At 40.6% G+C, this 25,156-nt stretch overlaps 5 protein-coding genes across 14 annotated transcripts; 3 read left to right on the top strand and 2 right to left on the bottom strand.

Moving 5' to 3' along the window:
- The first annotated feature begins 1,145 nt into the window (after positions 1 to 1,145).
- LOC6581258 (sal-like protein 4) lies at positions 1,146 to 2,880 on the top strand. The gene is made up of 2 exons (XM_002006964.2): positions 1,146 to 1,816; positions 2,090 to 2,880. The coding sequence occupies exons 1-2, from the start codon at positions 1,282 to 1,284 to the stop codon at positions 2,878 to 2,880; spliced, it is 1,326 nt and encodes a 441-aa protein (XP_002007000.2). The 5' UTR covers positions 1,146 to 1,281.
- Positions 2,881 to 7,347: 4,467 nt separating this feature from the next.
- Positions 7,348 to 11,789, bottom strand: LOC6581257 (serine/threonine-protein phosphatase 6 regulatory subunit 3-A). The gene is made up of 10 exons (XM_002006963.4): positions 11,288 to 11,789; positions 10,958 to 11,157; positions 10,557 to 10,881; positions 10,170 to 10,483; positions 9,962 to 10,100; positions 9,785 to 9,903; positions 9,147 to 9,723; positions 9,023 to 9,087; positions 8,098 to 8,949; positions 7,348 to 7,759 (listed from the first exon to the last, which is right to left on the bottom strand). Exons 1-10 carry the CDS (start codon positions 11,345 to 11,347, stop codon positions 7,567 to 7,569), a joined length of 2,844 nt encoding a protein of 947 aa, XP_002006999.3. The 5' UTR covers positions 11,348 to 11,789; the 3' UTR covers positions 7,348 to 7,566.
- A 639-nt stretch (positions 11,790 to 12,428) lies between these two features.
- Positions 12,429 to 13,780, top strand: LOC6581256 (methyltransferase-like protein 22). The gene has a single exon (XM_002006962.4). It carries the CDS (start codon positions 12,872 to 12,874, stop codon positions 13,703 to 13,705), a length of 834 nt encoding a protein of 277 aa, XP_002006998.1. The 5' UTR covers positions 12,429 to 12,871; the 3' UTR covers positions 13,706 to 13,780.
- A 9-nt stretch (positions 13,781 to 13,789) lies between these two features.
- LOC6581255 (all trans-polyprenyl-diphosphate synthase PDSS2) lies at positions 13,790 to 15,785 on the bottom strand. Its single transcript, XM_002006961.4, has 3 exons — positions 15,108 to 15,785; positions 14,862 to 15,051; positions 13,790 to 14,798 (listed from the first exon to the last, which is right to left on the bottom strand). The coding sequence occupies exons 1-3, from the start codon at positions 15,443 to 15,445 to the stop codon at positions 13,992 to 13,994; spliced, it is 1,335 nt and encodes a 444-aa protein (XP_002006997.1). The 5' UTR covers positions 15,446 to 15,785; the 3' UTR covers positions 13,790 to 13,991.
- Positions 15,786 to 16,171: 386 nt separating this feature from the next.
- On the top strand, positions 16,172 to 23,547 carry LOC6581254 (protein nervous wreck). 10 transcript variants are annotated; one of them, XM_044010384.1, is made up of 10 exons: positions 17,128 to 17,286; positions 17,379 to 17,608; positions 17,701 to 18,228; positions 18,411 to 19,269; positions 19,336 to 19,507; positions 19,577 to 19,996; positions 20,081 to 20,143; positions 21,991 to 22,016; positions 22,103 to 22,433; positions 22,518 to 23,547. In XM_044010384.1, the coding sequence occupies exons 1-10, from the start codon at positions 17,266 to 17,268 to the stop codon at positions 22,931 to 22,933; spliced, it is 3,066 nt and encodes a 1,021-aa protein (XP_043866319.1). In that variant the 5' UTR covers positions 17,128 to 17,265; the 3' UTR covers positions 22,934 to 23,547. The 10 variants fall into 10 exon arrangements, with proteins under 10 accessions (XP_015017224.2, XP_002006996.3, XP_015017225.2 ...); XM_015161738.3 differs by adding an exon at positions 16,172 to 16,275 and having other exon boundaries at positions 19,336 to 19,996; positions 22,103 to 23,547; XM_002006960.4 differs by adding an exon at positions 16,682 to 16,738 and having other exon boundaries at positions 19,336 to 19,996; positions 22,103 to 23,547.
- The last annotated feature ends 1,609 nt before the right edge of the window (positions 23,548 to 25,156 follow it).

The following is a 25,156-nucleotide window of genomic DNA, read 5'->3' as shown; positions in this document are numbered from 1 at the left end:
TGACTCTGCCTGCAAATTGGCTGGCACACTTTACATTACTGAAGGGCTGCGCAACCACAACCCCTCCCCCAGATTTGTCGCTCGCCCTATGCCTACCCCCACCCCAGGCGTCTGTGACTGTGTGACTGGCAACACATGTTTTTCGCCTTGTCCTGTTGATCGCATCGCCTCATAGTATATATTAGCGGCGGGGTTGTTGCCTTTCCAATGATGAAAACATTAGTGTCGAAGCATATTTTACGCGGCACAGGAGCGGACCAGCTGCGGCTGCAGTTGGGCCCGATGATGAGTCAAGAATTATAAAGATCTATCTATTTTTATTCAATTTTATATATAGAAAAGTGTTCAGAAAATTCATCCGCTTGGGTAATACTAGGCAAGATTTATATAAATGTAGATGAATAGATCTATGGCAAGCTAGTACTATATTCTAACTCCCAACTTCACAATTAAATCTCTAGGAACCTATACAACTTTATATCGTTTGCTATAGATATAAGAACATCTTCCTCATCAAAATAAATGTGCCTTTCATAAAGAAAATTCAATGTCAGCTCTAGCTTTTCACTTTCCTACATATTTGGGCCCCTTTGAGTCCCGTCAGCTCGCTCGCTTAACAAAAATCACGACCCACCCTAAACCACAAATAGTAAAACGATACACACCAATATATTAAGGCATTATCAATGAGGGTGACCGGGCCGGCAAGGACGAGGGGGATGGCATTGACGAAAGCGAATGCGATTTGTATATGGTGGCATTACAGCAACAACAACAACAACAATACGAACAAGGACAACAAACGATCGTTTAATTTCAATTAAAAACATTTGCCTGGGCATAGCCAGCCCAAAAGCCAAAAAAAAAGAAAAGGACAAGGGACTTGGGCAGGGGGGGAGGGTCGTTTTTGGGTATGAGAGGATTAGGCAAAGGAATACGCACACTTGCTACAGGGCCGCTTAGCTTGATGCTTAGTGCTTTAGTGCCGATGTACATGATGTTGCACTTGCCGCGCACAGCCAGCTACCACCGTGCGGACCAGGACCTGGCGCAAAGGGATGCCCGCGTCCTGGTCTGAGCTGGTGCGTGCGAGCGAGAGGGCCGCAAAGTGCGTAGCTATGTCTGCGCTGGGAATTCTTGCACTTGACGCCGGAGTTGTTTTGACACTGCAAGCCGTAACAAATCCAAACACAGGACATTTATCGAGCAGGGAAGCTGCGTCGCTATAAAAGCAGCGGCCGGCTTCCAATTGGAAAACAGAATCGTTTACGAACGCGAGCGATGCACACGACGGCTCAACTCGACAGCCTGGAACTGGATGAATCAAGTGGACAGGGCTCCAAGCGCTCCGCCAGCATGATCTTTCGCATCGAGCAGCTGCTGCCCGGCAGCACCACGGCGACAACAACGACAGGGGCCACGCCCACCATCTCGACCCAGCAGGCGCCCGCTAAGAGAGCCAGGAGCAGCTTGCGTCCAGGTGTCTATACAGCTCAGTATACGCCCAAGGACACGTGCTCCGGCGGCATACCCACTGCAGCGCTGCTCAGCTCCATGGGCACGCCCACTGCCAGCGACGCCCACGTGCATTGCAGTCTGGCCAACGGCGAATTGGCGCTATCCGCCTCGATGCTGCGACAGATCAAACTCTCCGAGGACATTTACAGCTTCAATGCACTGTTCGAGCTGCACGCCGGACAGCTGCGCATTCGACTGGTGCGGGACGTGGGCCGCGAGGACGAGATTGTGGCCTGGTTCGGCGAGGAGCTGGTGTTGCTCATGGGCATACCCTTTCTCACACCTCTCAATATACAGGGTAAGAAATCAGAAAATTGTGAATGATCACTGAAGTTTCTTTTCTCTACAAAAGTCCAATTAGAATGAAGACTTATAAGTATATGCGAATCCAATTGGAATTACATTTAATAACGTGTTTGCCTATGGTTCTATAATACAACCTTAAAATATTCCAATTTGTCATGCATTGTTTATCCAATTGGAGTCCAAACCCCATTTTAAGCTCAGTACTCACTCTACCATATGATGCCCAAATCTAATTGGATTCCCATCAACTTCGCTTCTCCCTTAGGCAACAATCGGTACACCTGTCATCTGTGCCATTTGACCTTCGAGACGCCACATCCGTTGAAGATCCATCTGGCCCTGGGCTGTGGCCGCAGCGTTATGGATCTCTTGTGGATGCGCTTGCACTACGCACTGAAGGCGACGGCACCCAGCTCAACAACAACGATTACTCTGTCACCCACACCGGCCACCTCCTCGACATCCTCGGCCTCGCCGAATCGCTCGCCACCACCGCCGCCTGCAGCTACATCCGCACGCTTCTCCGCCTTTCGCCCGCTGGCTGGCATGCAATCGCTTGGCCTGCCCTTGCCACACAGCTCTCAGCCGCCGGCAGCAACGATGTCCTATCTGCCCTCCATTTCAGCGATGGCTGCACCGCATCCGATGAACGCAGCCGCACAGATCGAGGCGATCGTCAGCAATATGGGCGCCTCGAAGCAGGGCCATCTGTGCATCTACTGCGGCAAGGTCTACTCGCGCAAGTACGGCTTGAAGATTCACATACGCACCCACACTGGCTTCAAGCCACTCAAGTGCAAGTTCTGTCTGCGTCCCTTCGGCGATCCGAGCAATCTCAACAAGCACGTGCGCCTCCACCTACAAACGCAGCCGAGTGGCAGCAGTGGCGAAGCCGATGGCCAGCAGGAGACGGGCTACCAATGCCAGATCTGCCACAAGACGCTTGCCCGGTCCAGAGATCTGCAGCGGCACATGGAGACGCGACATTCCGCAACCAGCACTACGACAACTGCAACAGCGTCGGCGACAGAGAGCCCCGTGCCGCATCATAGCTGAGTGTGGGCGTGGCAGCGATTATATATTGTATGATTTATATAAGGCTGTATATATATATTTAGAGGACTTTGGATAGATTATATTTAGAGGAGTCTGGCTGTGATTGGGCTTGTAATCCCGTAGAGACTTGCAGAGTCGAAATAAATAATTTGTTATGATATTGATTGCTTAAAGATCTTTCACTTCGAGAGAGGGATTGGGAGAGAGAGGGTTGGAGACAGAGAGAGGATAATTTATATTTATCATTTATAACGATATGATGCTGATGTTTAGAATATATATATTACTTTTAATCTACGCTCATCCTTCATTCTTTCCACTTCCTCACAGGATCTCAAGTCAAATCAAGTTATGAAATCAAATGAATCAAATTGTTTAATCGCTTTATTCATTTCAATACGTAATCAAAGTGTATTTCTATCGAAATAATGCACAAATCGTATTAATTATTCGATAATGTTCGCTCACATCTACACACACGAGCACATACATAACAGTTAGTGTATGTGCGTATGTGTGTATGTGTGACTGTATACATAAATATAGATGAATACATTCAGGATATCCCATTTGGGCGTTCAGACATCATACAGCAAAGCAATCACAAAATGTATTTTAACTATGTCAAAGCAGATCGATACCTAACTATGTATATATATATATATATATATATATATATATATATATATATGTGTGTGTGTTGGTGTTGGTGTGTGTATGTGTGTGCTGTTAGAAAACTGTCGTTTGAGCAAAACATGTTCCAAAATAGTCAAAAATACAAGATTTATACATATATATTGTAGTATATGGTAGAAAATGCGACGGTAAGTTAAGAGTATATTATTAAATACAATATATATAGTATGTATATATACACATATGTGTGTGTGTGTGTGTTTATGTAGTATATAGATCGGAGCATAGAGTTAACTATATATTTGTTTACGATACTGGAACTAGTACATTTCTCGTCTTCTTTTGTTTAAACAAAACATTGTGTTCTTGTTCTTATACAGTTTAAGGCACTACCTCAAGGAATTTCTATTCCAGAGTGTCCCTTGGGGGGTTTGTTTCAAGTAGTTTCGATTCAGTTATAACAGAAAATTCTTAAGGTTGACAATACGCTGTGTAGGTGTATGTTTGTGTGTGTGTGTGTGTGTGTGTGTGTGTGTGGGTGTGTATTTATCACTTGAAGCACTTAGTATATAATTAAACCGTTATTCGTATTATGTATATATAGATGTATGCAAGGTTTAGCTAATCTTTCTCGTTTTTACCTATTTTGGATATTTGACGATACGTTTTTGTTGGCTTTAAAGTCTCTACTCGTTACATAAGGTTTACATATACACATTAGACACCGATCGTAAATACTTAAGACTTTTAGGAATACATACATGAATATATATATACTAGCTTAAAGTGTCGGGTATTTTATTGGAATTTTTATTGCATTGTAAAAATCGTAACACAAATTCTTACATGAAGCACACTTGGGTTCGGTTAACTACGATTTCATTTTCGTTTAACAAAATGTTATTATTATTAATATTATGCAATTGTTCAAGTTAATACTAACAACATTTATTACAGTTACTTGAATAAATGTACGTATGCAGTTAATAGAGGGTCTTGGTATGTATATCATTTATATATATGTAGTAGTATATATATGAAGTTTTGGTTGTATTACAGTTGCTCGTGCTCGATCGTTGTTGTTCCCGCTGGTTCTTTATCTTTGAAGTGTTTACGAATTTTATTTGAAGCATTCTCTTTAATTTCGCTACGCTTAAGTTTTTAATAATTCACTTTTTTTTTTTTTTTTTTTTTTTTTTGTTATAATTTTGTTTTGGTTTTCAATGGGAAACCTTGGTTTTAGTACGTTTTGGATTTGATTTAACTTGGCTTAATTGAAATACTGAACTGCTGAACACACACAGACAAAAAATGTTTATTATAAAGTACAATTGGTTTTTGTTTTCCTTTTTTCACTCTTAGATTTTGGTTTTTTCCTTTTATCTAATATATAACTTTATTATGTACGAGTATAAGTGTTTGTTAGTTAGCAGATCTCAAAACTGTTTTTTTTTTGTTGAAGACTTTAATGTTCACAATTGTTGTTAGTTTTGTTTATGCATGGGTCGCATGCAAAACATTGGACGTTTGGTATTTAATATATATATATATATAATTTTAATATTTTCATTCACTTATTGTTTAAATCTCAATTTGTTGTGGTTTTTTGCACTTTAACAAATTGCTTAAAGCTGCGCACAAGACTTTGTCTACATTTCATTTTTTCACTTTTTATTTATTTATTTATTTTTTTTTCAATATTTTTAGTAAATCAGCTTAAATTGGAAATACTCTGCTTCTCGAATCCATCGAGCTGTCCAAGTTGAATATGCTTGCTTAATATTTAAAAGACACACAGTATGTAAGTAAATCTATCTCTACTCATATAAGGTATTACAACAAATCTTTCTCATAGTATAATCCAATCAATTTCCATACGAAAGTTGTCATTGAAGTTGTTTGGGTAAGGCATATGCACGAGGGAAGGATTCGGTTGCTGGTTATTAGACGACGAACAAAAACAATTCTTAGGGAAGACCGAAACGATAATGAAAATTGTCTATGGTTCACAAGCAAATTTAGTTGTTTACAAAATTGGGTTCATTACGGGTTAAACATTAATTCCTTACGTATGCCGTATAATAATAGACTTCTTCAATGAGAGACTTTATTGCAGTACTTATTGCTGTTTGTTGTAGTTCATATAAGAAATGATGTCGGTGTAAGTGTGTGTGTGTGTGTGAATGTGAGTGCTAGTGTGTGTGCTGGTGTGTGTGTGTGAACAACAAAATGTTTTACAATTCACAATTTGTTGAGCTTTTCGTGTTTTCATTTTATTCAGTATTTTTTTTATTTATTTATTTTTTTTTTTTTTGTATTTTTTTTCCTTTTATATCAAATACCCTGCAACTTCATTTAATTATCACAGTTTACATCAGAGATAGTTTAAACATTTTTCCTATGTTTTTACTTAATTTTTTTTCCATTCAATTTTTGTTTTATTTATTGCAAAAATAAAAGCAAGCGATTTGAAATTTGTGCAAGCATTTTTTATGGGTTTAAAGTTTTTTTTTTTTTTTTTTTTTTTTTGCTGTTTGGTTAGATTAGTGCTTCCTTATGACTATTGTTTTTAATTATTAAATTGTATGTTTAATGTATTTTCTTTTTTGTAATCAAATCTCATTGCAGTTAGAGATTGGGTTTAATGTTGAGCTGATATGTTGCCTCCTCAATTATCGACCTTTCGAGTGTCTATCAACTTTTTATAACAATTAATTTTAATTAGGCATGTGATGTCATTTTGTAATTATTCATTGTGTGTGCGAAATAAACATCAAATTTTACTTTTAAAGTAGATTTTTTTTTGTTTTTTTGAATTGGTTTTTCTTTTTAACTCATTTTATTTTTTTTAAACATAATTATAATATAATTATTTGGAAGCAAATGATGGCATATCTGTTCATTTTTCATTTAGGTTTTGTTCTTTTTGTATATATATTTTTTTTTTTTTCACAAACATTTCTCAACAACAACAACAAAGCTGCACAAATTAGTTATATATACTGCTGCAATATCTATATATATGTCTGCTCAGACGTACATTGTTTTTAAAAAAGTATAAAAAGGTTTTACAAGGATTACACATATGTCTTATTCATGTGTTTGTGTATGTCTGTTTTGTGTGGGGCGTGACAAATGCTGTTGTTGCTTAGTAGTTCTCTCTCTTTTGTACTTTCGACATTGAATACATTTTCGTTTTCATTTTTTGGTACAAGAATTAGTCTGAGAAAGGGCAAAAAATATATGTCATATTCCCACATATATATATATATATATATATACCTGCATTTGTTTTGTGCTTTCAGCAACTGTGTGAGTGTGTGAAGCAAAGGTTTGATTATTTGGTTTTGCTTTGTTTCAAAGTACATACAAAAATTAACACAAGTCTCTAATTAATACAAACAATAAACATATATGTATATAGTACATTTTGCAAGCTAAAAAAAAAAATAAACAAAATTTATTGTTGGGTAGCTCTTAAGTAATGCTCATTTGTTTTTATAGAGTATTTGAATGTGAAAACAAATGATAGCTTATAATAAATAGGAAATTGGCAATAAGATGAGAGCAAGAGAGGATTACAATGAATCAACAACATAATTTCGAATCTTACAAACTTTTTGGGCGGGCTTCAATTATACACAAATGGTTTTCACGTACACATATATATCTATATATATGTATATATATATATATATATATATATATATATATATATATATATATATATATATATATATATATATATATATATATATATATATATATATATATATATATACACTTAAATATGTATGCATGCTTATGTATAAGAAATGATTAAAGAGCAAATCAAAGGCTTTTCATTTTATGTTTACAACTTTTCGACACATTCTTTTATGTATATATATGTATATGCTATACAAATTGCAGTTGCTGACGTCGTCTCTCAGGCTGTATGTATGCGTGTGTGTGTATGTGTGTGCGTATATAGTGTGGGCCATGCGGGCGTGTTGCGTGTTGGGTATGTTGAGTGTAGGTGTGTGTGTGAGCGTGAGTGTGTCGGCACATTTATGTTGTCGTTGTTGCAATTTCCGCATTTTTTGTGGCAGCCGTAGCTATGCTCTCCGACTTCTTTGGCTGCTGCTCCGGTTCTGCTTCAATTGTGATGTTGCTGTCGTCGCGTGCTTCGCTGTTGTTGCTGTTGCTGCTGCCGCTGCTGTCGCTGCTGCTGTTGCTGCTGTTGTTGTCGTTGGCATGGTTGCTGCAATAAACACAACAAAAACATTAGTAAATGCAGCAATAGTTGCTTAGGTAGCGTAACCACAGCCGTTCGTGGTCTAGCTGTGATCCATAAGAATTAAATATCATATCAGATCATATCACATATCCTATAGATGGACGCTTATGCATATAAATGTAAATGCCTGAATGCCAACTTCTACATTATAAAGAATTAGCTCAGTTTACTATTGGCTAACGTTCCTGTCTCAAAAGTATTTATGATTGCAGTCTAAGCCTGCCTGGAACATAGATTAGGTGTTCACTTTATCACACACTTCCACAATTTCTACTGAACCACAATTTCTTTTACTCGCTTACAATTCGGCAATTTTGCTGGGTCCGTTCGTGATGAGTGTTGTCTGTGGATCGGTGGCCATTGTATCAGACTGATTGCTGCCGCCTAGAGGCTTCGTCCACATGCCCTCATCATCCTCATAATCATCTTCGCCGGCGATCAGCACCGATTGCAATCGACTTACAATCGATGTGGCTGCCGTGGTGGCGGATGCATCAACATCGTTTAGTTCCTGCAGCTTATCGCTAGATGCTTTCTCTACATTGGCGTTGTTGTCGTACTCCGCTTGCTGGTCATCATTGTTGACGATCGATTCCTGATTATCGGTTGCAGTCATAGACACATCGTCCTCGTTCAGCGTTCGTTGCTGCTCCGAGCTATTGCTCGTAGACTGCGCTGCATCATTCAAAGGCGCCTGGGTATTAGCCAAGCCCATATCGCTGAAAACAATGTCGAACTGTGCTTCGAAATAGGCAAACTTTTCGCCATCGAAACTATAATCATCATCGTCGTCGTCGATGTTGCGGCCAAACGGCGTGTTATCCATTTCATGTCCATGTATCTTGCTGTACGATGTGGTGCAAATGTCCCAAGTATTAGCTTCACTCAAGAAATCTTGCGAGTTATCCGCATTATACTCATTATCCTCGTGCGGATTGCAATTGGCCAACAGCTTATTTTGCTGCGCAACGGCCAGCGTAAATTCTCCTTCCTGGGCGATTAGCGATTGCCAGAGCTGCAGGTCCGCCTCGTTATCAAAACTAGATGCAATCAGGCTAGCGATATGTTCAGATTCCGATATACAATTCGTAATATGTCTGAGTATCTTGATCAGATGGCCCATATAGCCCAGCCGACGACCCTTTTCCGCTGATCTGTGTGGATGAGAAAAGTACATATATGTGATTAATAATAAATTAATAATTATTCAGCTGGCATTTCACTTACTGCGTCTCTGCATTGTGCCGCCAATAATTAACCAATTTGGTCACCAGTTGGCAATTGACAATCAGCTGTGAAAAAGTTAATAAGTTATTAAGAATGTAAGTTCCACTGTGTTTTTTCTACTCACATATGTTTGCATCTCTGTGGGCGGGTTGTTTATTGGCGCTTTGGTATTGTCCAAATCGTTGAGCGTTGCCTGAGTGGCATCAGTCGTCGTATTTGGCTCTGCTTGGTTATCATCAGGAGCAGATGTAGAGGCAGTTTGCATTGCATTGTTTTCAATGTGATTCGCCTGCGTGCCCTCCACTTCATTGGCCTCTTGAACTTCATTGGCAGCCTTTGCGATGGCGGCTGCCTCTGCTTCAGCTTCAGCTTCTTGCTGAGCTGCTGCTGCCTCAAATTCAATTTCTCCTGTTGGATTCTCTTTGCCGCCCTCGGCGCGCTTTACATCGTTCAAAGCATTCTTCATTTCCACCTCGGCCGTGGTCGTGCCCATGGCATCATTCGTAAACTTCATTAAGCAATTGAATATATAATCATCCGGGAATATTTCGGTGCAGTCCGTAGAATTTGTATTATTGTTCGAGAGCTCATTATAAAAGACCAAATGCAATGCCTTCTCCAGTTCACTGTGAAGAAAATTATTCCAGCAGTATTCCTTGAAAAAGTCCAGCAGCAGAGAAAAGTATTCGGTGGCACAGATGCTGTGAGAGGGATAAGAATTCAGATTAGTGACACTTGTTGGTTGAGCTAGCTGCAACTTACGCCTGTTGAATGGTCTCGTGTTTGGTCTCTAGCAGAGCGGTGAATACACGACAGACCTGTAGGCGCGTTTTGCCAAATGGAGGAGTAAGAATCGCTGCTGTGGTCTCCAGTTGCGGTTTCTGAAAGAGGGATTGGATACATTATACTCGAATTTTCGTTAAACCGTTGAACACGAACCGCTGGCGGATTCTTCAGCAAATGCACAAATTCATGTAAACGAGGCGCCATCACCACAATCACAGTCTCTTGAATTTCCTGATGGAATTCTCTCTCGCGTTTCTGCAGCAAACGCTGGCGATCCGAAGTCGGCTCATAACTGACAAATCGAAAAATAAACAGATAAGTGATTATATATAAATTTGATGTTGTATTCGCGATGACTCACGTGAATGTAAGGGGCTTGATAAGCGTAAGTACAACCGATATTCCTGATAAGATGGCGCTCTCTAGAGCGTTTGGTTCCAAAATCACATTTAACAAGGCTTCAATTGTCTGTGCAGATTCAATCGTGCGCAATATGGGATTTGACCCATCAAAGGCCGGCTCAAATGAATCATTCTCCTGCTCCGTTTGACGCATTAGACGGCCCTGGTTAATAAGATCACAGAAAAAGTCCGCAACATTTGCATGCTTATCGGTCTCCAGAGGATTACGCAATATTGCAATCAGTCTCTCAACAAGTTTGTCTTCAGTTAACCACTGCAGAATCGAAAAGAAAATATGAATATTAATAATCGTAAGCAATTTGAGGTATTATATTCAATCATTTTACTTCGAATAGGTTGCGCTTCAGTTGACCACCATCGATGTCCTTCATCATTTGCATGATTAGATCGGGTATAACAGGTGTGTCAAAGTGTTTACAAATGTAATCCAAAAAGTTCTTCTGCGCTTTAATATACTCCAAAAATTGTAGGCACATATGTTGATACAAAAACCAATCTTGCTCTGGCTTTTTCGTAAAGAGCATGCTAAATGTTTTACTAAAAAACGACGATAGCAATGAATTTAACGGTGGTTCTTTTTCCAAATATGAATACAGCAATTGCAATGTATCCGCATCCGAGAGCAATTTCTCATCCAGCGAAGGTAGACCACTAAGAAACAAACGTCAACAATATAAATACATGTTATGTATGTATGTATATAGTAGGGGTTGGGGGCGTTGCTTACAGTGTGAGTATCTCACATGACATGTTTGCGTAGTGGAAACGCTGCGACATCGGCAAATCTTCTGATGGTTCCGTTGTGATGAGCTCGACCAGACGACGAATCACCTCTGGTCGTGTAAAATAGTTGACCAAATTCTTTTTTTGCGTTTTACATTCCTGCAATATATCCTCCTCGTCCAGGAATTCCTCCACTGTGGAATTCTATATGGAAACGAAATTGTACACACATATAGTATGTATATTGAACAATGTTATTTGCACACATATAAACACACGCACATGCACTCACATGCATATGCACATTCACACATCAACACACACTTTTACGCACCTCCTTCTCGAGCAGCGCCTCTATATTAGCAGAGGGCGCATAACACTTGTCCCAAAACATTTTTCGCACGTACGTCTTGGCGGTGACACTTTCGGGCTTGTTGGCTAAGAAATGGAGGCGGCAGCACACGCTTGCTTTGCTTTTCTCTTGCTTTTGCTTTATTAATTGTGTGTAGTTGCTGCTGTTTTTTGCACTCTGTTTTTTTAACAACGACTTTAATAATTTTTTCACCTAAAAAATTGCGTTGCCACGCTGATGTAAAAAGGGTAATGTTAAACTCAAAATGGCACTGCTGTACTCAATACGGTCACTGTTAAGTGCTCAAAATGGCACTAATTGTATTTGTGCGTTTATACGCAGCATAGCCATTATTGAATTAACATAATTGTGCTATTTGCTAAAAACACAATTAATGATGAAAATTACAATATACCGAATGCGGTAAATTATAGTTAAAAATTTTATTAATTCTCAATATATTTTTAAAAGTTAGCAGTTGACAAAAATCACACAGTTAAATCACTGACCAGAGAACACATAGACTAGACATGTAGAACAAACTTTTTCAACACCGAAAAAATGCGCTGAACAGACCGGACAACTTCGTATTTGGTCGGCTCGGTCTTCTGAGGTCTTCTACAAGCAGCAAGAGTAACGCACGCAGGTCACAAATGCTCATACATGTAGCAAGGGACTACAAGTGTGTGTGTACTTGCCCGTCGCGAAATAATATTGTTTATGCGTATCAACGCTTTCATACCCTTCCCACGAATAACCATCGAAACGCTTACATTTTGTTTGCATGAGCGTGACAAATGCTTTTATGATTTCGGTATACCCTTCACTCAAGAGGAAAGAGCTGGGATCGTCGCGAAAAATATTCAATTTTTGTGCGTTGCTGCTATTCGAGACCATAAAGAGAGGGAGAGAGTGAGTAAGGGAAAAAGAGCGCATAGCCATGCTTCATTTAATAATGCGTGCATTTCGTGGCAGCAGTCGCAGCACACTGATTTTGTCTTGCCTTATTTTCACTGCCTGAGCCTCAGAAGACCGAGCCGACCAAATACGAAGTTGTCCGGTCTGTTCAGCGCATTTTTTCGGTGTTGAAAAAGTTTGTTCTACATGTCTAGTCTATGTGTTCTCTGGTCAGTGGTTAAATGCTACAATTTGAATCTTTAACTAACAAAATCAAATCTAATAACTAGCGTAATTACAGTATTTTAAGGAAGTATTTTTCATATAAGGCTCAGCCACACTTTGGATAGAGATTGGCGCTCGTGTGATTTTTGCCATTCTTATTCAGCGAGTCGTATCTGTGAGATGCGTGACATTCGAAGTTCGAACATTGCGGCTGCCAGACCGCGCGAGTCACTGTTAAGTACTAATTGCAGCGGTCACATTTACAGAGATTCGTGATGAGTTAGCATTGTAATCGATGTTAGTTGCTCAGCTCTCAGAGTTAAATGCTGCATCTCTAATAAAAGCATTAACAATTTTCAATGTCGCTCGCTTATTTACGAAATTGGCAAACAGCCAGAAAAATAGATAAATTATTAGTTGGATGTTGGTATATAAGGCAATCAGATGTACACGGTCAAGTCGGAAATCTACAGCGAGACAAACTACCAGCCAGAGCACGATGCTGAAGGCAACATTGTATCAAAATTTCGTTTTCGCTATCCTGACGAGCAGCTACCTAACGGTAAAGCTAAAGTAGATAATGATGGTGATCTGGAGGTGCAGCGTCCAAAGCGCGGCATCATAGAAATCGAACATTCCGATGCAACGGAACTTAAGCTAGTTGGTCTCCAAGTTTGGCGTGGAGCGCTGCTCCTGGCAGATTTTGTCTTTCATCAAAGGGAAGCATGGAGCTCCAAGACAATCCTGGAGCTGGGCGCTGGAGTTGGTTTGACCAGCATTACAGCAGCTATGATGAACAAAGGTCAAGTCTATTGTACCGACGTGAATCTCGGCTGCATTCTCGAGCTGATGCGCAAGAATATCCAACGAAATAGGCAGCTGCTGCAAGGCCACATCTCTGTGCTGGAATATGACTTCCTTGCTCCAAGATCTCAGCTCAGCAAAGAACTGATTGCCGCCATCGATGATAGTGATATAATCTTGGCAGCGGATGTCGTCTATGATGATACGCTCACCGACGCCTTCGTCGCAGTCATGGAGCACATACTGGAGCGTGGAGAGAAGACTGGCAGAGCTAAGTGCATCTACATGGCCATGGAGAAGCGTTATGTGTTCACCCTGGAGGATTGTGATTCTGTGGCGCCCATGTATGAGCATTTCCTAAGGCAAATACTGAAGAAGCCTTGGCGCATGGAGGAGTTGCCTTTGGATTTTCCACAATATTTTGAATATGAGCGATGCCCGCAGCTGGTGCTGATGCGCATTAGCAGACGTTGACGCCTCTACTGTACAGTAATCTACCTAAATGTGAACACACTTGTGTTTATAAATAAAACAGTTTGTTAGATTTTATTTTAGTTTCGCATAGAGGATTGCAACAAATAGAAATATTTTTGTACAATATTTAACAATTTGCATCGTATGCAAGACCATAAATTCCCACAGCTATAAAAACTTTGTCTTTTGCCTTAAGATTAAAGATTCACTTTAAGTTTAATGTCATTATGCTATAACCCTGAACCCGTTTCTATGCATCCATTTTCCTGTCGCCGCTTTTAGTTGATCACAAGTCCTGCATGGCCAGGATAATGTTCTCTAGAGCCTGGCGCGCATCAGTAGCTGGAAAATGTTGCAGGACACCTAGGGCAGCTTCCGTGTGCTTTCGCTGCAGCTCCTTTGTCTTGGCCAGCGCTGGACCCGCAAGGATTTCCTTGTGTATTTGATTGTAGTCGACGAGGTCCACGGACTTTTTGCCCGGCTCGATTAGCTTATAAAGACTGGGATCGTGCTCCAAATGGAAGAGGACAGGCGCACTAACCAGACTGAAGGTTGCATCCGGTGGCAGCGTTGGGCTCTGAAAACTCTCGGCATCGAGGCAAGCCTGCCAGGCCAGCGCCAGATGCTTGCCAAAGCGGTAGGCGTGCCGCTGCATCTGTTCGCTCTGGCCGGCCAGTTTGAGGGACGCCTGACAGGATTTGCCGAGCAGGCTACCCGCATTCAATATATTCCGACATTCCCACTCCTGCTCCGGATTACCCATCACCTGGCCAATCGGCATGGGCGTCATCACATCGTGCTCGTTGAAGTCGACGCCCACGGTGAGTGAGGGACGTTGGAATGTGCCCGGCTTGAAGGGCAGCGGGTTGTTCTGCTCATCGCGCTCCCCTATAAACTCCGATTCGGAAAAATCTCGCACAGCTGACGAGATGAGCTCGGACACTTCCTGATTGCGCAGATTCGCAAGCTCCGCACTGGAATGGCCAAGCAAATAGTCGCCGGTGAGCAAGCCAATCTTGTTGCCAAATGACATGTCATCGTAGGTGGTTGTATCCTGGCCTGCCTCAGTGCCACTTTGCAAGTTGACAACGCTCTAAAGAGAATCGAGTGGAAAACTGTTTAGGCTAAATTTTTCGCATTTAAAGGATTCCCTTACATTGTGCACCAAATGGGAGATTCGTATCATTTCGGTGACCTCGGCTAGCGCGCGCTGTGAGTGGAGCACCCCGGCGCTCTTGTCCTGCTCCACATCGGGTATGCTAGGAGCATGTCCAGCGGCCTTGGATACAAGCAAGACAATGAGACCCCACGCTTGCATGGTATTCTTGCCGTTGTAGAGGAGGTGCCTATAGGAGTAGGAATTTTCTAATCTGAATCTGCACATGATTTGTAGTCCACTTACTTGGCTGTCTTCATTAGCGGATGCGCACTGCCCACCAGTTTGCGCAGATGTAGCGCTACATTTGCGATTTCGTCGCTCAGGAGCCAGCGCAGGCTTAGAAAGGACGTGGGATACCCGACGATCCTTTCCGCCTCGCTAACGGCGCGATTCCAATCGTGGCGCGGTGGAGTCACCTGTTTGTTGTTCGCCGCTGACGCAGACGTGCATCGTAATTGAGTGAAAGTTGACAGGTGTGGCTGCTCAACAGGTGAGACTTGTTCGAGGCATCGTTGCAGCTGCCGCGGCTGCATCCTTTGTCGCAGCATTTGTTGCATAATCACTGCACCCACTCGATTCATCTTTGTAACGGTAGTTTCTAAATCCAATGTATTGCACAATTCAACTATTAACTGCTGATTTATGCTGATCCGTGCACTCGTTTGCTGCTCTCTGTTGGCAACTGTTGAAAAGTGAAATCACAGTGGCTGCTCGAGCTTGACGTTGGCTGCGCTGCTTCTGTTGCTGTTGTTGGTGCTGCTTCTTCGTTGGCGGCACACTTTTACACTTTTGCGACGCGGTATGCCGTTTTGTTTGTTTGCTCTTGACTCGAAAACAGGTTTTCGATGGCCCGAACACACCTGCTGCCACCGCCGCCCCTTGCAGCATTTATTTGTTTCTTTCATTTGTTTTGCGTTTTATTGCATTCCAGCAGTTAAACAGCTGTTCACCATTCTATCGATATATCGATATGAGCCCCATGTGTTTTGTCTGCTCTACTGTCGGGTATAATGAACTACAAGATTATATATCTTAAATGATAATATTATCGATTTCTTAATTTATAACTGGATTTGCAAACCTGATTTTTTAATTAGTCACTCATTTATATACGTTTTACGACAGCCGTTACAGCTTTATTTACATCGTATTTATATATCGATATTGGCGATAGTTTCTATGTTATGCAGTTACATTGCTATTTCGAAATTGTATATCGTACACTCACACACACTTATGCATACAGCTGCGCACACACCGTATCAGCCTTACAAAATTGTTATACTCAACGCCTAGTCGATTTGAAAGCACTGCATACTTTTAACCGTTGACCTTATCAATTTTCGAACACCAAAAATTTTTTATCAATGTAGTGCTTATTGATAATGGAGCATACTCTTGGTTTTTATCAGTATGCAAAAGTCATGGCAATTGTCGAATATAATTCAGTATTCTTGTGAATCGCTATGGAAAGAGTCGGAATTGAGCTTTAAATAATGATAGAGTGGCTAAGAAAGTGCGTGGGTGTGTTGAGATTGGTTGGATGCATTTTACGTGTTAGGCTTTGGCTTGGCTAAGCGCATGAGCGGAGTATTTTTAAAAGGCCATGAATGAAACTTTAAGCACCCACCCCTGTTTTGTGACAAGCACCAAAAACAGAGAATGTACTGCAAAGTGTGCGAGAGAGAGAGGAAGACAGAGTGGGCGCCTTGTTTCTGCAAGTGGAATATTGCGTGCACTCTCCCGCTCTTCTGTTCTCTCCCATTCATGCTAGCTCTCACGCAGCCAGCTAACGGTGTCTGCTTGGAAAACTGTTAAAACGGCGTTAAAATCGAAATCGATAAGTACGCAAGGGCAGGAGCAAAAGCAAAACTGTGCGAAAGCTAGAGAAAAGAAAAAGTTTACTACACAATTGGCTAAGAAATTAGTTAAAAAAAATCCGAATTTTTATGGTAGCCCAGTGACTAGAGCATGTCGAAGAAAAGTGTTAGAGCAATAGAATTACTTTTGACAACGTAAAGCTACGCGAGAAACAAACTCAAGAAAATCCGCTGCTGCAGCATAAATCGATATCAGCAGGGGAAATGCTGTGAAAATTTTCACACAACATTTTCTCAATCATTTTCCGCGATTATGTAAAAGTGCTTAAGAAAGCTAATTTAGATGCACGCTTCACATTCCAATTCTATAAGCTATACAATTCGAACCAAATATTAACTCAAGCCATTAACAACTCCCCCATTACCCCCTACTCCATTTGCAGCTACTAAAGGTAATGTAACGGCATTTGATTGAAGCGCGACAAGAAACCATAAACAAAAACCCAAAAAAAAAAAAAAAAAGAAATCGCTTCTGCTTGAAAAAAAAAAAAATCAAGCGCTAGTAGCCAAGCTAGAACAGAATGCAGCCGCCGCCGCGCAAGGTAAACCAGCTAAAGCATATATTAAAAAAATTAATCAGATCTAATTTATGTTTATATTTAATTTAATATATGACATTTCTTTGCTTCAACAGGGAAACTATGTGAAATTCCTAAAGAATTTGCACACGGAACAGGTAGCCAAGTTGCAGCTAAAGAATCAACATGAGTGCGATCTACTGGAGGATATACGGCAATTCACAATCAAGCGCTCCGCTATTGAGAAATCATATAGCGAGGGTCTGCTCAAGATCTCATCGCAGTATCTCAATAAGAAAATACCAAATATACCCGATATTAAAATGGATGGCATGGAGGAGAGATGGTAAGTGATAAAAAATGAATTATTTCCTAAAAGTCTACGACCACTCTTCTCTCTCTCTCTCTCTCTCTCTTTTTTTTTCACTTCCGCATCAGGAATATGTGGAGCGTTTGGCGCACTGTGCTTGAGGAGAACGAGAAGCTGGCACGCGCTCGGCTCGCTGCCATCGAGGTGTTCCAGCAACAAATAGCGGATGAGGCCAAAGTTCTCCGAGACTATAAGCTGGCCATAGCCAAACGCGCGCTCGCCGGCATAGTCAATGTGCAAAAGGAGCTGCACTTGAGCGTCGGCGACGTGGACAAGACTAAGAAATCCTATTTCGACGAGGAGCACTGTGCACACGATGTCCGCGACAAGGCCAAAGACATTGAGGAGAAGCTGAAGAAAAAGAAGGGCTCGTTCTTTCAGTCAATTACATCGCTGCAGAAGAACAGCGCCCGGGTCACGTCGCGCAAGGAGCTACTCGAGGAGAAGTCGTCGGGCGCTCGCAACGATTACATCTTGAGTCTGGCCGCAGCGAACGCGCATCAGAATCGCTACTTCACTGTGGACCTGCAGACGACAATGACCACCATGGAGAACTATGTGTTCGAACGAGTTGCCGAGTATCTGATGCTAATGGGGTAAGGATCGGGAGAGACAGATTCTTTCGGAGGGTAATTTAGTTGGGGAAATTGACTTTTCAGATATGGGGGTAAAGCCTTAAGCCTTGAGGTTGCTTAGATCGGTAGTGTCTTAGACTAGATTCTCTGCCTGTTGCATGTTTTTCTCGTTTAACCAACCTGTCATTTATCATCCTCAACAGACGCACTGAGCTGCTTACCTGCTCGGCCATGCAGAACAGCTTTGGCAAGATCCGCGACCAGGCCCAACAGCTGACGCGGGAGTACAATCTGCAGTGCTGCTATCTATTCTATCCGGTGCTGAAGCAGCACATTCAGTACGACTTTGAGGCATGTGACAATGATCCGGTGCGTAAGGTCACCACCGAGCACGAGTCAGCAGCGGAGACGCTGACCAAGGAGGCGAAGAATTTGGCCGGTCGTGTGGTCAAGGAGAATGCCTCAATACGGGAGTATGCCAAGAAGTTGGCACTGTGCCAGTCGCTGCGAGATGCTGGCCAGCGTACAGATCCCAATGATCCAAATGGCCCCGACTTGGATACGAAGATCGATGAGTTCCGCGATCAGATACGTCGCTCGGAGACAGAGAAGGCCAAGGCAGAGGCGTGTTTGCAGTGTCTACGCGACGGCGGCATCAATGTGGACGAATGGGTACAGGAGGCGGAGATTATGGGCGTACAGGAGCTAACACGATCCGCCAGCTCCATATCGATGCGCACCGATGCCTCCGGCCAGGGCGAAAATCCCAGCTCTGATTCCTTCTACGACAGCGACAAGGAGGACGGTGCCACAGCTGTGGCGGCCACGAAGCCTAAGCAGGACCAGCAGCTCTCGCGGGATCGCACCTTCAGCGACAGCGAAGATGATGCCGAGGAGCGCGAACGAGCACAGCCAACAGCTGCGGCTCCAGTGCAAATGTCCAGCGGATGGGATGATCCGACCGAGGTTAATTGGGACGAGGCAGAGGATGACAAGGATGAGCCGATTGTACCGGAGCCCAAGGAGGCGATCTTCAAGTGCACAGCGCTCTATAGTTATACAGTGAGTGGGAGAAGATTTAAGAGAAATAGAAGAGAATTTAATCTACTGCTTGCTTTCTTTGGTTAGGCTCAAAATCCGGATGAGTTGACCATTGTGGAGAACGAACAGCTGGAAGTGGTTGGCGAAGGCGATGGCGATGGCTGGCTGCGCGCACGCAATTATCGCGGCGAGGAGGGCTACGTGCCGCACAATTATCTGGACATCGAGCAGGATGCGGCTGCCGATGGGGCTTTCAATGGTAGTTCTGCCAATCAATTGCGCACACAAATTTCATTCTCATCTGTCGATTATACTGTTGACAACGAAGATCAAACGGTGGACTCGATGCAATCGCCCGATCAGGTGTCGGTCATAATGGCGCCACAGAAGCGTGTCAAGTCCGACACCGAATGGTGTATTGCGCTCTACGACTACGATGCCACCGCCGAGGATGAGCTAACCTTCGAGGAGGGCGACAAGATCAAGATCATAACAAAGACGGCGCACGGCGTCGACGATGGCTGGTGGGAGGGCGAACTGGATGGCAAATTTGGCAATTTCCCATCGCTGGTCGTGGAGGAATGCGATGAGATGGGTGAGCCACTCAGTGATGGCGATGGCGACGAGTCACCAACACCCACAGCTGCGCCCAGCTTTGCGTTGCCCCCAGCGCCCGCATTGCCGCCAGAGTACGCCCACGAGCTAACAGACATAACGGAGGATATGTTTGCCTCACAGGATACAGCAGGTGGGTGAGATTGCCAAAGAGCGTTTACATGGTGTATACAATACGTCTCTCTCCCTCTCGTCGTTCCTTCCGCCCGCACTCCAGATGAGGATCGGGATAGTGGCTATATACCTAATGGCGCCGGCGTACCCAGCATGCCTCCGCCAGGTAATTCATTCTATATGAACAAAAATTATCTACGCTCTACTTCACTCTCTCTCTTTCTCTTATCAAAGACTTTCTCTTTATACAACACATCCATATCCGATTTACGCTCTCTCTCTTTAAATATATATATTTTTTTTATGTTTCACCTAAAACAAAAATACTCGAAGTACTTTTGATACCTGCTTCTATATTCTCTAGAGGTAGCCAAAACTTAATCTTCAACTGCAGCTCGTCCAACTACTAACCAACCAACCACTAACTACCAATTACTACCAAAAACCACCATCACAACCACCTTAACTACCTCAACCACCACCACCTTCACTCACTGTAACTATTCTTCGTAACACTCTCTGTTTATTGTGCTATCGAAACAGCAATCTCGAATTATGTGTCCTTTGCAAGCCAATGAATAAGCTAAACAAAAACTAAGAACTAAAAATCAATTTTTTACAGTGTACTTTAGGCTGCTTAACAACGTGTCTCCTCCTCTTCGTGTGTGTTGGTGTTTCCTGCTATGCTACTAATTACGATCTCGATATATTACGATTACGATCTTTCAATATTTCGACTATTCTTAACCAGATGTTCAATAATTTTTTATTTTTCTCTAATTTGTAGTATCATTTTTTGTTTGGCACCAATTTTTTACTTTATATTGGTATTATTCACAATTTGTATTTACTTTTCGCTCAGTGTAAGAAGCTGCAATTCGTGTTTAAATGGTTTTATCTTTACTCAAAAATATGATATTTATATATGTGTTATATATGATATCTTCCCTATCTCTGATCTTCAAGCTTTCTCGATTAATCTTTGATAATGTTGTACATAAAATTGGAATTCTTTCTGTATTAATAGTTTGTAGTTTATGTTTATTAAAGACTTTTTTTTTTGCTAGTTTTGTTGACTATTCCCAAGTTGAGAAGTAAGCAGCGGAGGCATTTTAAGATGAAAGATATCTTGCAACCCCTTACAAACCAAACTTAGATTAAATTCTTTTGATTAAAACAAGTCCGAACTACCTTGTAGTTTTTGAAAATAAGAAAATAATCCGTTTTTAATGTCAACTTTTTTGATACTATCCTCCCTTTACACCTTGATTTTTTCTCAAAACAACAATGACTTTATTTAAGTCAAATATTTTTAAATCTTCTTAATGCGTCATATTTAAATATAAACGTCATCAATAACTTCGACGCCAATATATTGCTTGAATCTGTCCGAAGCACCCTGTTATTTATAAACTAGAATTCGTTTGAATGTTCAATTATATTCCATTATACATATATTCAAGTTTATATCGTAAGATCGTATAACTTATTCTGACTTTAAGATAATAATTATTAACCTGGTAGATTCCTTGTTATTTACACGTATCTTCAATATATTCAATCAATTCGATTGACGCCTTTGACCTTTTTTATCACTCGTAAGCTTCTTCAGCTCTATGAGCTATCGACTTTAAATATTTGCTATAATATTTGAAAGTATTTGCTTTAAAATTTATCGAAACTATTGTCTACTATATGTAGCATGTGCATGGACCTCCCCCTCAAACGCAAATCCCTATCCGTTACCCTCTTTTCGTATTTGTGTTATAATCCCTTTAGTTCAAATCCGTTTCCTTGTATATATATTTATATGTATCTGAATATCTTGATTCTTGTACCCTTTGAATTGAGCCCTGCAATATTCAATTGTATTCTCATCGCTCTACTCACTCGATAAAGGGTTATAAAAATACTATGTGAATTTAATAAAAAAAAAAAAAATATTAAAATCGTATTACGATCAAATTGATTAAAGAAACTCTCTTCTCTCATTTATACTTAATGCTAACTCAGTGCTTATACAAGAGCCTGGCATGGAGGTAACTAGACAAAGAACCTTTCCCATCTATTTAAATTAATCATTTGTTTTAAAAATTGGATTAACTCTATATATTTTCTATTGCAGGACGATTTCAGCGACGATGAGAAGCCGCCGCCGTCTTTGCCGCCACCGCAGTTGGTCAAGCCTGGGGGCGTGGCCGCTGGTGGAAATGTGGGGGGCGTTGCGAATACTTTGAACTTAGGTATGGCACAAATAATTGTTACCGCTGCAACCCCAATGGTTGAAGACGGTGCCGATAAATCTTTCCCACCAGTAGGAGAGAGCGACAATACAGAATCGCAGCAAACGAAGGAGCCGCAACCGGATGTGGAGAAAAAGGCCAAGCCAAAGCCAGACATTGTGCCCAAGCCATCGGCAGCGAAAATCGCGGCCCACAAACAGCCGCCAAAAGAAGGTAATGTTGGTAAAAGTGACGCAGTGGAGGATCAAGTGGCTCCTGCTGTAACCATAACACTGACCGAGTATCATGTATCAGCAGAGGATGAACATCAATCTTTCGATTCGGCTGATGGGACGGTAGCCGTAGTGCAGCAGCCTGAGGATCCGTTTGTTGAGAAACCTGCGGCAGGTGCGGCTCCAGCTGTGGCTGCTGCTGCTGCTGCAACTGAAGGTGCCAGTGCGGGATTTGAGGCGGACTTTGAGGCAAATTTCGATGCTAATTTCGATGATGCGTTTGCTGGCAGTGGAGCAGGAGCAGGAGCAGGAGCAGCAAGCGGAGGGGGAGGAGGAGGTGGCGGTGGTCAGTCGACCGGCTTGGATATGAACCCCGAGGCACAAGCAGAGGATGTTATTGAAGCACCCAAACAGGTGGTTGGCGGTCGAGCCAGCATACCCGAAGAATTAGACTCGAATCAATTGGCACGCCTAGAGAATCTAAAGGAATCGAATGCCTAAGCGCCGCAGGCCCATTCAAACTTCCTGGCTAATTAAATGTTGTTCGTTATAAACTAGGGCACATACCATTGAGCACGATCTATATATATATATGTTATATATGGAGACTATAGCCGAAGCGCTCACAGCTGAGAATCACACTGTATTGAAATCCTCACAGCACCAGACACCAAACACTCAAAACAACAGAACGGGTCTTCACACAATAAACAATATACGATATATCTAATACAAAGAATAATCTAATACAACGATGCCATAGTGTAAACAGCTCAATAGAACAGACCCATATATATGCATACTAACTGAATAATATACATATGTGAATGTATATTGTTATGCTGGTGTTGTAGTTTTCTCAGTCTCTGAATTGGATATTCGAATATCAGCTTATTGTCGAGCAATATATATATATATATAAATGTATGTATATATCTAAGTCAACATAAACTAGTTAAAAGAGAAAATTTAATATATATACTTTAATTACGCTTTATTAACAGTACGAATACCAGCCAAAAGCAATTTCTACTCATAGTTCAAGTTCTGTTGCGAAAGGAAAAGACAAGAAAAGTACACAAAAATATACTCATTGTTAGCACTAGGAATTGTTGCATAGACAAATTCCTCATCATCTAGTTTGCTTAAAATACACATATACATATATATACATATATATATACGTATGTTTTCTGATTTCTTTAACTATATATTGTTGTATACTGTTAATAAAAAGAAAAAAAGAAGAAGAAGAATTCTTCATCAATTATTTGAATGTGTTAGCAATTTAGTTCAAATATATTTGATTGGTTTATACTATACCTGAAATGCCTATTCAAATTTCGCGAATCATCTAGTTAAAATACTCAAATATGAGCAACTCTCTTAGTGTTCATATAAATAATTATATATATATATATATATATATATATATATATATATATATATATATATATATATATATATATATATATATATATATAAATATATATGTATATGACATAAATATAAATTAAATATACCATAATGTATTGTATGTTAATTTTCCAGTGAAACAATTAAAGCTCATGTCATAAGCAAAACTTCTGTTTAATGGATTAATCAATAAATTAACATTTCAAAACAGTAAAAATTTTAACTTTTATTGAAATGTGAAAGAAGTAGGTAAGTAGGTAGAATATTAAATTAAATATATCAATTAGGATTCTATATTATATAGTTGATCGATGATGCCCCAGAATATATTTAAAATAGTAAACATTTCTTCAGTTTTGATAAGATCCCATTTTACATATACTAAAGATAATAAATTTTTTTCATCAGTTGTTCCTTCGATACCGTTTTTATCACCTCAATTGTAGCGTAGAGATGTCCTCTTGAGTTTCAGCTTCAACAATGACCTTTGTGTTATCAAAATCTAATATTTTGTGTATTGACTCTGCCAAGGAATTTCCAGTTAAGTTTTCAGAATGATTGTGGTTCCATTATCATTGGTTAAGAAAACAATTTTCTATATAATTTTTTTTCTTCATATCTTTATTCGTATTCGCTTCATTTGCAATATTATAATAATTATCTTCATTTTTTGTTTGCTTTTGCTTTTGGTTTGGATGTTCTCCCATTGTCTTGACTTGACGCATTTCATTTAGCATTCAACTTAAGTTTATAGGTTCTTTTTGTTTTTGTTCTTTCCGTAACATTTATTGCGTGTTGTTATGTGTGTATTTATTTGTTCTTTATACGCTATAGATATTTCATTATATTATTATTATTTTTTTCCATTTCCATTTTGTTTTTATTTTTTGTTTTGTTTTTAGCTTTATTTATATAACGAAATTAACACAGTCAAAATTTGTGATCAGTGATCAATCATTACATACTCATTACGTTTTAAATTATTTTTCATTATAATATTTATCTTATTTTTCTTTCTTTTTTTTGGATTTTGTTTTTATGCATTGAACAGTTACATAATGCTGGCTTAACTACGATTTCTTCTGGGGTATTTATACTGGATTGATTATTGATTGAGCAACAAAAACGTGCATCGGGAGGAAATAACCAAACTTAGATGATGAGTGCGAGAGAGATAGAGAGTTTTGAAAATATAATTGACGAGAGTTCGAGCTGTAGATGAGATGAGAGAAACTGAAAAGCGATCATAAGACAAATTGAGAATTGACTGCTCCGTGGGAGTTGAGTTGAGTTAAGATTGAGTTGAGA

The sequence above is a fragment of the Drosophila mojavensis genome, unplaced genomic scaffold (genome assembly GCF_018153725.1).
Source record: "Drosophila mojavensis isolate 15081-1352.22 unplaced genomic scaffold, ASM1815372v1 contig_74, whole genome shotgun sequence".
Classification (NCBI taxonomy): Eukaryota; Metazoa; Arthropoda; class Insecta; order Diptera; family Drosophilidae; genus Drosophila; species Drosophila mojavensis.
This window is presented reverse-complemented; position numbering and strand designations above follow the sequence as displayed.

Excerpts from the sequence above, each read along its gene's own strand:
- LOC6581258 (XM_002006964.2), top strand. The coding sequence starts at position 1,282 with ATGCACACGACGGCTCAACTCGACAGCCTGGAACTGGATGAATCAAGT. Across the intron at positions 1,817-2,089 it reads CACACCTCTCAATATACAGG|GCAACAATCGGTACACCTGT; the intron begins GTAAGAAATCAG and ends CTTCTCCCTTAG.
- LOC6581257 (XM_002006963.4), bottom strand. The coding sequence starts at position 11,347 with ATGTTTTGGGACAAGTGTTATGCGCCCTCTGCTAATATAGAGGCGCTG. Across the intron at positions 10,484-10,556 it reads TGAAGCGCAACCTATTCGAA|TGGTTAACTGAAGACAAACT; the intron begins GTAAAATGATTG and ends TCGATTCTGCAG. Across the intron at positions 9,724-9,784 it reads CACGAGACCATTCAACAGGC|CATCTGTGCCACCGAATACT; the intron begins GTAAGTTGCAGC and ends TCCCTCTCACAG.
- LOC6581256 (XM_002006962.4), top strand. The coding sequence starts at position 12,872 with ATGTACACGGTCAAGTCGGAAATCTACAGCGAGACAAACTACCAGCCA.
- LOC6581255 (XM_002006961.4), bottom strand. The coding sequence starts at position 15,445 with ATGAATCGAGTGGGTGCAGTGATTATGCAACAAATGCTGCGACAAAGG. Across the intron at positions 15,052-15,107 it reads CCGCTAATGAAGACAGCCAA|GCACCTCCTCTACAACGGCA; the intron begins GTAAGTGGACTA and ends CTACTCCTATAG. Across the intron at positions 14,799-14,861 it reads TCTCCCATTTGGTGCACAAT|AGCGTTGTCAACTTGCAAAG; the intron begins GTAAGGGAATCC and ends GATTCTCTTTAG.
- LOC6581254 (XM_015161738.3), top strand. The coding sequence starts at position 17,266 with ATGCAGCCGCCGCCGCGCAAG. Across the intron at positions 17,287-17,378 it reads TGCAGCCGCCGCCGCGCAAG|GGAAACTATGTGAAATTCCT; the intron begins GTAAACCAGCTA and ends TTGCTTCAACAG. Across the intron at positions 19,997-20,080 it reads TGCCTCACAGGATACAGCAG|ATGAGGATCGGGATAGTGGC; the intron begins GTGGGTGAGATT and ends CCCGCACTCCAG.